This window comes from Ammospiza nelsoni, chromosome 3, assembly GCF_027579445.1.
Source record: "Ammospiza nelsoni isolate bAmmNel1 chromosome 3, bAmmNel1.pri, whole genome shotgun sequence".
In the NCBI taxonomy this organism is placed as follows: domain Eukaryota; kingdom Metazoa; phylum Chordata; class Aves; order Passeriformes; family Passerellidae; genus Ammospiza; species Ammospiza nelsoni.
In genome coordinates this window covers 85,859,383-85,870,176 of record NC_080635.1, presented here as the reverse complement: position 1 = coordinate 85,870,176, position 10,794 = coordinate 85,859,383, and the positions used below count along the sequence as shown (strand labels likewise).

The 10,794-nt window shown below is 38.9% G+C and overlaps 1 protein-coding gene across 2 annotated transcripts in view; it reads right to left on the bottom strand.

Moving 5' to 3' along the window:
- Window positions 1-9,431: 9,431 nt before the first annotated feature.
- The window catches only part of MYOM2 (myomesin 2), a 76,232-nt gene continuing 74,869 nt past the window's right edge, over window positions 9,432-10,794 (bottom strand). For both annotated transcript variants that reach the window (XM_059468723.1, XM_059468724.1), the window contains one exon: window positions 9,432-10,526. In XM_059468723.1, coding sequence (XP_059324706.1) covers window positions 10,200-10,526 — 327 coding nt within the window. In that variant the 3' untranslated portion in view covers window positions 9,432-10,199. The remainder of the gene's footprint in view (window positions 10,527-10,794) is intronic.

The window sequence follows — 10,794 nt, the reverse complement described above, 5'->3', positions numbered from 1 at the left end:
CATTTCTTTCATGACGTTTCTTATGCCTGAAGTGCAATATCTTTTCTCTGATATCCTATCCCCGTAATTTTGCTTTTCTGTGAAGAATTTGAAGACTGATCTATTAAAGTTTTTTACTATAAAATGCACTTTTAGTAAATGATAGCTAAGGTTTTGCCACTCTGGGTTGAATAGGAATATTGCAGCAGTATTACCAAGTTTCTCCAATATGATTCATACTGCACAAGAGTTTATGCACGCAATCAAATACTGGTAAAAAAAAAAATGGAATAATTATATCCCATCTGAAATTAGCCATCAAAATAAAATAGAATTTAGAAAAAGGAAAATAAGAGCTATGTGAAATAGCTTCTCTTTGTCTTTCAAATTAGATGTAGGTTAACCATCAAATCATTTATTATAATTCAGAAAAGTAAAGAAAACAGAGCAGAACTTAATAATCAGAAAATAACAGTTAAAATATGCACCTTTTTGTTTGGTTGGTTTTTTTGTTTGTTTGTTGTTGGTTTTTTTGTTTTGTTTCAAAGGTGAAGCTGCAACTCTTCACAAAATAACTTATGGCCCCAATGGCAAGGTAATGAAAACAAAAGAGAAGTTTGAAAGCAAAGTATTTCTAGGGGTAAGAAAAACATATTCTAGATTCTGGAGGTTTGTTTTGTACCATGTCATAAGAGCAAAAGAGACGTAAACACTGAGGTTATGGCCACAATGAGTCACTGAATCGGGGTACAGAGAACCAGGGACACATCAGTGAAACTGGCAGGTCGCAGGATCCCTTATTGTTTTTTCTGTTAAAGATTTTGGCTCTATAAAACCAAAGCAAAAAGCTGTATGCAGCTTGACAGATGAAATCACTGCAGAGAGAATACTGATAGCTGTGCAGCTCCCGCTCTGCCTTATATGATATCCATCCCACTGCCAGTCTACCAGAAATGAACATTTAATCAGGTTATGTAGCCCAAACACAATCTTTATTTTGTGGGAGCTCTGTTATTAGTATCTGAACAGCTGGTATAGAGAAGAAACTCTTCAAACTGAACAATTCCCAGCTAGCACCTCCTCAGACAGAAGAGAGCGTCCCACTTTTCACAATGAATAGCAGGTTCAGGTCACCCTACATATTAAGTTTAGCAGGTCCAGTGCTGCTCAGAGATCCTGAGAAGGGGACAGCAAGGGTTGGCTAGAGCTTGATCTGTGTGCACAGAACCATCAGACACTTTTACCACTAGGAAATCTCTACTCATGTGCAAACTAAAATTTACCAACTTGGCCACATTTACACAGGTTTTGAAGAGGACAGAGAGAGACAACTTTCTTCCTCAGATTCCCTTTCCGGATCCTTCTCCATTCAATCTGTCATGAATTTAGATCACTCAAAAGAATTGCTGTCAAAGGTATTAGCAAAAGCAATTTTAATATGATGCTGTAAAGCTGTGGTGTAACAAAGTTCCATGACAAAATTCAATTTTTTACTGCCACAGGTGTTTACTGTACGTGACCTGGTGGTCTATCCAAAATCAATTTGAGCTCTGATTCAAAACTTATCAAGACAAAAGTCTGAGCTAGTAATTCAAATCAAAGTTATCATATTGCAAGTTTATGCACAATATTGGTTGCTACCAAAGATCAGTCACTGGTAAAAGCTCTCTCTGTCACAAGTAGAAATCTGGAGAGGTTTCCCAACTCCAGGGGAGATCACCATCATGTAGCCATGCTGCTAAGTAGGGAGAGCTCAAAGAATGCTCATTTAGGCTGTCAATATTATGTAAGGGTCTCCACACTGTGGGTCAAGCTTGTTACCATGTGAACCAGATTCAGCTTATGCTGAAAATGATTGCTCCATCAAGAAGGATAAGCAATCCTCCAAAGGTTAGCCCAATCTCTAGGGAATGTGTGCTGGTGTTATTCCCAGATTCATTCCTGAAAGGGAAAAGCAGTACGAGTCTTGGTTCCATTTTTCTGGATGGATTAACCCTTAGAGGCTCAACTTGTTTAACTGTTCAGACTAAAGACAAAGGTCTCTTTGGCCACTCAGAATGTCCCTGTCTCTTTAACATCAAAATACAAGATATCTGAAAGAATAAAGACAGATATAAGGAAGCTGCCAATCCTGAAATGCCTGTGGAGCATCTTTAATTACAGTTTGAGGCCTCAGGAGGAGACTTGGGAGCACAGTTACTGTAAAGTCATTAGCCCATGGCATTTTCAATTAAAGCTTGTCAGGCCCAACGAGATGTGCTCTGATGGAAAGGGAATTACTAGCTATGTTCTTTGGAATGAAATAGTCATATATTTTGGCATCAAATGGACGTGAGGCCTGATCAGAGCCAATCAGAATGTATTGTGCAGAGCTTGGAAAGTGATGTTTCTGAATCTTACTACTAACAGGTAAGGATAAGTTTCTGAGAAGGGAAATCATGGCTAATTAAATGGGTTACAATACAGGTGATTTGATATCCTGATTCCAGCTGGGATAAAGTTAATTTTCTTCTTAATAGCTTATAAAGTCCTGTATTTTGGATTTAGTTTGAGAATAATCTTGATAACACACTGATGTTTTAGTTCCTATAGTACTTACTCTAAATAAAGGACTTTTCAATGTCTCATGCCTTGCCAGCAGGTGTACAAAAAGCTGGGAGGGAGTGTAGCTAGGAAAGCTAACCTGAGCTGGACAAAGGGATATTCCACACCAGAGAATGTCATGCTCAGCTTACAAAACTGGAGGCAATTAGCTGGGGGTTGCTGATTGTTGCCCAGAAAAGGTCTGAACATTGGTGTCAGCATGGGGTGAATAATTGTGTTGGGCACCAATTGTTTCTCTTGAATTTCATCCCCTCTCTTGTTCTCACCCCTTTTCATTAGTAGTACATTTTTTCATTAGTACTACAATTATTATTAGTAGTAGTGGTTTTTTTTTTATTTTTAATGATTAAACTGTGATGATATCAACACCCAAAGTTTGCCTTTTCTTTCCCATTCTCCTCCCCCCAAGGGTGAAGAGCTGGGGGAAGTGAGCAAGCAGCTCTATGGTGCTTAGTTGCCAGCTGGTGCTAAACTATGGCACTTAATGATGTAGAAGTCAGAGCGGTCTGCAAGAGATATTCTCTGATTTGTGGCAGGACACTTCAGGCAGTCACAAAAGGATGGGACACAGACTCCTGTCATATGTGTAAGCCTGAATAAATAAGATTCATAGGAATTTAACTGCCTTTCTAATAAGAGGGCTGTGCATGTAAAAATCGATTGTGTTTAAAGAGAGCACAAAAGCAGGTTTAAGATCTCAGAGTGAAACAGGTTTGCATGCCATGCTTAGAGGAAAAGGTGCATCTGAGAAAAATTGGAATCCCATTGACGAGTCATAAATGCCAGACCGCAGCAGCAGGGGATATGCACCAAGATAAGCAAAAAGATCACACAAGAGCCAAACCTGTTCCTGAAAGGTCAGAACATAACCTTTAACAGCCAAAGCTGACACAGGTGTTTACTGTACGTGACCTGGTGGTCTATCCAAAATCCAAGAAAATTAGGAAGTTTAAGGTTTAAGCCTGAAAAGTTCAGTTATCCCGCAGATGAGTTCAAGTACAAATGTGCCAATTAATCATAACACATTTTCCCCTAAGTTACCCAAAAATTAGTGGAAAGATAATCATTGGTTAATGATAATAAAAAAGAATCACAAACAGGAAATTATGTTATCACATACACATTTCATGTGGCTACTGGTGCTCGGACATCTCAGTTACAACCTCTGAGAAAATTAACCAGTGCTAAGGCATCAGCACTGAACTCAATCAGTTAATACTTTTATTTGTTTGGACTGACCTTAGCAAAGTTTTGATGCAGGTTAGCTCACACACTCCTAAACAGCTCTTGATCTGAAGTTAGCTTGGGTAATACTGTCTTCACTTAAGATGATACTGAAGTTTGTGGTGGGCACTAGAAGAGGTAAATGTGGTATGTACAGGGTGTTGGTCTAGGGAATAGAAAAGTAAGTCTTGAAAGCAAGGCTTATTTCTTGGGACAGTTTCTGCCATTAAGGCAGGATTAAATGACAGAGGAAGAAAGATCATATCAAGAAATCACAAAACCTAGCGAGTAACAGAGCTGAACAGAAGGACAACTGGAACTAGTCAAAGAGAACACCAAGGCAGACAGATTCTGGCCCAGAAGCAGGAGTATTCAGAGCTTTTGCCAGTTACTGAGCTGCCTTGGGCAGAGGAACTTGGACTTATCAGAACCACAGAATGGTGCTTCTTCAGCCAGAGGGTGTGTTTTGCCAGCACAACAGAGAAACTGCACAAGGCATATCTTATGGGCTTAGCTAAAGGACACAAACAGACCATGAAAGGCTTATGGCATCCATTGGTTGAGAAGCTGCCACAGAGAGGAGATGAGCAAAAGTAGAAACAATTCCTACACTAACAGCAGCATCACAAACAATAAAAGAGTGGGATGAAGACCTACATATTTAAAAGGCTTGAATTGAATGCAACATCTTCATAAAGGCCAAGTGATGAGAATCAGCTATAAGTTGGGACCAAGTGACTGATGGAAAACACAAGTGCTTCCAGAGACTGAAATAAGATGGATATCACAAAGAAGGCAGAAAATTACAAGAGTTCAGTAGAGGACGATGGCCTGTAAAAACACACCAAAAATTCTGGTATTAAGAAAGAAATCTCTAAATAGATTCTTCAACTAAGGACCTAAATTAGACAAAGATGGTGCAGAATTTATCACACCTGACTTCAAACATCAGCCAATGCAATGTCTCCCATCCAAGCAGTTTATACAAAGCTCCCTTTACAGACAGTGGAAAAAATATGTGATTCATCTCACTTATTTGAGAGACCTGTTTTAGAATGGCATGGCTTGTGCCCTACTGGTACTTGTTTCTCTCCACTTCCAAGACGGGAGTTTCAGTGATTAGCTCAGATGGAGACATCTGCATGTGGCCTCGTAACTCCCAGCCAGGGAGTTGTCTTGTGTTTTACCTCCCATTACGCACTGTGCAGGAGGTTGATTGCCATTTTCATATGTGGAAGGAATTTTTTCCCAGGCAGCTAAAGTGGCACATGACTATATGGGGTTCTTTTTCACATACTACCTTGCAATCAGGAGGGCTAGCTTTGGGTTGATTTACAATTGTTGGATTGGCTTTTAGTGCACTTCTTTATTCAAAATGGTCCAGTGGAGGTCACCAAGCCAGCACACTAAAATTTTGATCACCATTTGAACTGTGATTTAAAATGGTAAAGAGCTGCACTGGCTCAGTCTTTAACAGAAGCTGTAGTTCTTTCCATCTGCCTCTCTTCTCCATGCTGTGTGCACCAATGTCATTGGATGGGTAATGGCTTCCCACAGAGGCCCTCAGCAGGGTGGAGGGCAGATTCACTCTTGGGATGTGATGGTGTCTTGTGAAATCTGCATTGGGTAACCTTGCTGGATATTTTAGAATACCATGTGGAAGGCTTTAGCCACAGCTATTAACCATATCACTTCTAATTGCAGTAGAGTGTCTAAATCTCTTTTACCTATCAGATGTCAGCTGTACTATATGAATGTAACAGAGGAGAAACAATAACATAAAAAGAAGTTACATTAACCAAAAAAATGGCACATGTTTATTACAAGTTAACAGTCCTTTACTGCACCCACAGGAAGTTGAAATGTTCACAAACAAAATTACGTGAAGACAAGTGCACTATTTTTAAAACACAACAGTCTGATAAACCTTGAGCTACCTGAGGACAAAGCTAGTACTGAGAGTTACAGACACATTCTAATGAGGAATTAAATATTAATCTAGAAGGCTAGTGGTAGTTTCTTACAGGTCTTGACATCACTGAATCTTGCAGAGGCAGTACTGAGAGCTAGACCTGTGCTCCTCGCTCACACATCTCACATTAATTTTAAATGGAATAATCCCTCCGTAAAAACTGAATAAAAATTGTAGGGCATGGGCCTTACAGTATTGGAAACAAGGTTGTGGAAGATGCTAAGTGTGAGAGGCTTGCATTCAGAGCTGGAACTCAAATCTTCCTTCATAAATATGGTTGATACTCTGGGATTTTCATATCCAAAGGAGAACAGTTGATCTAAAATGAGTCTTGCAATATTTTACAAGGCATGCTTAACCTCTTAATGTGTGTCATGAAAAGATTAAGAGGCATTGTTATTGCTTGCAAAATCACCTGCTATTTCCAGGAAACAGTCATCTGCTGGACCTGTCCTTGTCACTGGCATAAGTATAATGCTTTTAATAATCTCCCATTGCCTAAGTGATGTGCTTGCATCAAAATGATGGATATGCTATAGCTGGCAAAACTTTTTAAGAGCTACTTATTTCTATCTTGTTCCTCTGCTGCCATCTAGAGGTTTTATTCTTAGATTTAAAAAAAGAGAATCAAGTGCTTTATTATATTGCAAAGTTGCCTTTAAAAATTGTCTGCACCTTAACATCACTTAAGGTGCTATTATCACTGAATCTCTGTCTCCATACAAGAGCAGATTAATGAAGTGTGCACAAGCTTTTGAGCTGTGGGATGCAAGTAAGTCTTATGGGCTGAAGTGAGATTTATACTAGAGGCAAACACTGTCATAAAAAAAAAAAAATTCCTCATAAAAAGCACCTGTAAATTGGCCTTAGGAGTAATTTTCATAAAACCTGTTTTTCAGCAAATAAACAGTAACACATCAAAGCAGCCTCAAAGTAAGCAGGTGCTTGAAGAAAAGGCAGCCTGGCCAGCCTTGCAGCAGGATGCCAACATGACAGGCACAGCCAGGACTTTGGCCCGTCAGCACAACTGGCTGACATCTTCTGTGCCTCCCGTGACAAGGCAGTGATGCTCCATTTCACGCTAGCATTGCCCAGAACGGCACAACACGGAACTCACACAACACAAAACTCACCAGTGAGACAGAAAATCATTCTAATACAAACATTTCCTCTTAAAGGTAACAGAAACAGCCAGTTCACCACAATGGGCTCCTGGCTTTGTAAAAATAATAGATTTACATGCAGTATAAACAAGTCCATCTCCCTTGACCTCAGTGTGAATAGGTTAATTTGGCATCAGACCTTCTCAAGCAAATCTCACCTTCTTGCTTTGCCCCTTCAAATGTTTATTAATTAAACTAATGCTAGCACCAGGTCTGTGGAGGGCAGGTGCAAATGCTAATGTACCTCGCCATGTATTTCATCTGAATACATTACCAGAACATCCTTTTTGTCCCTTTGATATCCATCCGATTTTATTGCCCCTCCTGGCAACCAGGAGCACGTTGACTCTGAAAAGACAGTTCCTTTTAAACACAGTTGAACCAATTCATTTCCTGGAACTGATAACAAGATTTTTAAATGTGTACAAAGGAACCAAATGTACACTGAACACTGAAATATGGGAAAGAGTTTCTAGGAAGTCCTTAGCCTTTAGAATACAATGTTCCTGTGAATGATAATTTCTGTACTTCAACAGAGGATTAGCTGTCATAATAAATTATTTCTGTTTGCCTGGAAGGAAATAAGTGAAACTTCCTTAACTAAGAAGGCCAGCAAAAGGTACAGCAGAGATGAGACTAACCTTGTCTCCTGTGCTCAAGGATACCTCTGAAAAGCTGCCATAACATGCAGTAATTTGATAGTGTCAGCTAAAATTAACCTGTGTATTGTAGAAGGAGATAAGAATAATATTAAATTCCTGCTGATACTCACTTTGTATGTTATGGAGACTGGCTCTGATGTTTTGTGAGCCTGCCATAATAAGATTTTGAAAAACTTAAATACCTTTAATAAAAAATTGGAATAGAAAAGAAGAAAATATGGTTTATTTTGTTGAGACTTGCTGAAGTTCTTGTGATGACGGATTGCTATGAAAATATATTTTCTTATTTTGACAGATACAAAGATGGTAAATCCTTACTTTTCTTTGTGTCCTAAAATCTCCTAATTTAACTACTTCATATTAGTACCATGTTCTTCAGTCATTAAACATCTTGGACACTTTAATTCAACGACCAGATGCAGAACATGGGTACCAAACCAGTTTTCACCCCAAAAAATTATTTTTTATCACCATTCAGTATAATTCCTAGATGTTTAAACTGTATTTAAATATAAACTCACTGTTCATTGGCTCTGGGTACAAAAATATTTCAAACATATTTTTATTTAAAATCAAATAATCTTTTAATAAAGTGTAATCAAAGGCTATTTCCTTTACAGAGCTGGCCTGTAGTTTTGCATCATGACTACTTACAGATATCAGTGAGTTGCAAAGGAAGTTTGCAGTCCTTGGAGAATTTGAAACTACAGTGAATCCATCCTCATCATTACTTGTTCAAACCATCAAGTTCCTAACTAGTTTACACTACCATGCCCTCAATCCCTCCTTGACTACTGAAAATTAGGATAAAATTCAAGAAAGGGAGAGAACCTCTCAAATCTAGCATTTAACAAGCTCATGTGAGAATCAGGATGCCTAGGTCTAGTCTCTTTTTCTTCTGTCTCCCAGATGTGTGCTCCAACCTACTGCATCTGACATATGGTAAGTTGGTTTCTCATTTCATCTGCTTTTCATCTTTCTCCAAAACAAAAACCATAGTGGTTCAAGTGAATTGGGTTGCAGACAAAGCAATGAAAGGTCTGTGTCAGTGAGACAAAAATTGAAAAAAAATTAAATAAAGGAAACCCTGAAATTAAATTTGTTCCAAAACTGTCAATTTCCTTGGGTTTTTTTCAGTTTGTCTGCTGGGGTGGGAGGGAGGGAGAAGTCAGAACAATTGTTTCTATATTTCCCACACTTACGATCAGAAGCTGAAACTCAGAGTGAAAGACTCAACATCAACTTTCAGCAGTGACCCTGAAACACAAATTTCTAATCTGGTCACTTGTGCCGAACTCTTTCATCCAGTTTCTTCAGTGAAGATTTTGCAGTGCCAATTCTTCATGTGACCCCTCATCCAAGCTCCCATCTCCCACAATTCTCCCTTTTCATCTCATTTATCCTAGAGACTGGAAGAAGTCACAAGAGAGGAGGGCTGCCTTCAATGCCTATCACGAATGTTACTTACCATTAGAACTCTCTGCTGGAAGCTGCTTAGCAAGGAACAAAACTTCTTCTAGGTACAGAGGTGGTTTCTATTGAACAGAGAACCTGATCCAAAACACTCAATTATGTATCATATGAGAGATATGTGAGCAACTGATGCCCATCCTATTTGAATGTTTCACAATAAAAATGTGTTGGAAATTTTGCCTAGAAGAGCATCACTTCACACATGGAAGAGCTCCCTTGTTCTTTTCACTGAGAGGAGAATCAAAGACATAATTATTTTAAGTGACTGAATTGTATATATATCTTCTAGTGCCAGTTTAAGCTTGACCTGTATTGTAAAAAGTAAAATTAATGTTGCAAGTGCCACTCAGTGACTGTGATTAACCATAATTTGCATTCTTTATTGAAAGTCGATAGTCTGCACGCTACCAGCTGTGAAATTGTGCAATAAGCAATAATTAAACAATGAAGAAGAGTAAATAGAACTAGTTAGGCATGATTTGGAGTAGTGAGTAGCAAAGGTGACTTTTAAAGTTTTATTAGCACAGAGCAGGAATACAAAATACAACCATGTGATCTATGGTTCAGTGAGTAAAGAGTGAACATTTGTAAAAGTCTACTAAAGTCACATCTACTAAAGTCACACAATTGATAGAACAAGAGTATCACTACTGAAGCAAGACTATACACTAAACTTACAGGACACTAAGGGCTTCAAAGCCCAAAGGACCATCTCTGAATATCTATCTAACTGCAGTTCACCACCTTTACTGGCAGGACATTTGTTCTCAGAGGCTTGTTGGATTGCCTGGACTTTGGGGTTTTTTGCAGAGGATTGACAAGTGTGAAAATAAAAGTTTACTGCAGTTTTGTGGGTTTTGGAACTTGCCATTTCATATGGGAACCCCTGGCAGGAATTTGTCTTTTCACTGTTTGCAAGTCTTACTGAATTATATGCATTCAAAATGAGATTGTTGCAGATGTGTACAGCACCACTGCACAGCTACCTCCCTAAGCAAACTTAAAAACTCAGTTTCCCTTTGGACATTACCAACTAATTTTGTGTGGCAATAGCTCAAATACAGCTCATGTATTCTATACATTTGTCAAACATAGAATGAAGCTTCACTTGTTACAGAATCTTCATTTGCCCTCAGGTTTGAGGACTTCTTCTGATGGTGGTATTGGCCTGGGTTTAGCAAGTTGGCCAGGCTTAATTTCAGGCATTTTTTCACCATGTCTGTACACACTTACAGTGACATCCACTGTTTCCCCACCATACTTGTTCTTGACATGGATGCTGTATTTGCCTGAATCTTCTGAAGTCACCCCCTTGATGGTTAAACTGGCATATTTCCCCTGTTCCAGTGAATACGCATAGTGCTCATCAATTTCAAAGGCCTTGTCATTCTTGAACCAAACCACTTCAGGGTCAGGATTTCCAAATACAGTACAGGTCAGATTCAGTGTCTGAGGGAGATAAACAGAAGTTTGAGATCAGTACTTGTTTAACCTCCGTATTACTTTTAGGCATTTTTTATTCTTAGCTAATTAAACTAAGACATGATATCATATTCTTGAGGACTGAAAAGTAAAGTCCCTAATATTTATTCTTCCCTTGATTCAGACTTTCCACCATCTCACCAGTAACTGTGATACAGTAATAGCCTCAGGGTTGCAGTGTCTGAAGATGGTAAGTTGGACTGTCATTGCAGTCCTGCCTGCAGGAGACTCCTGA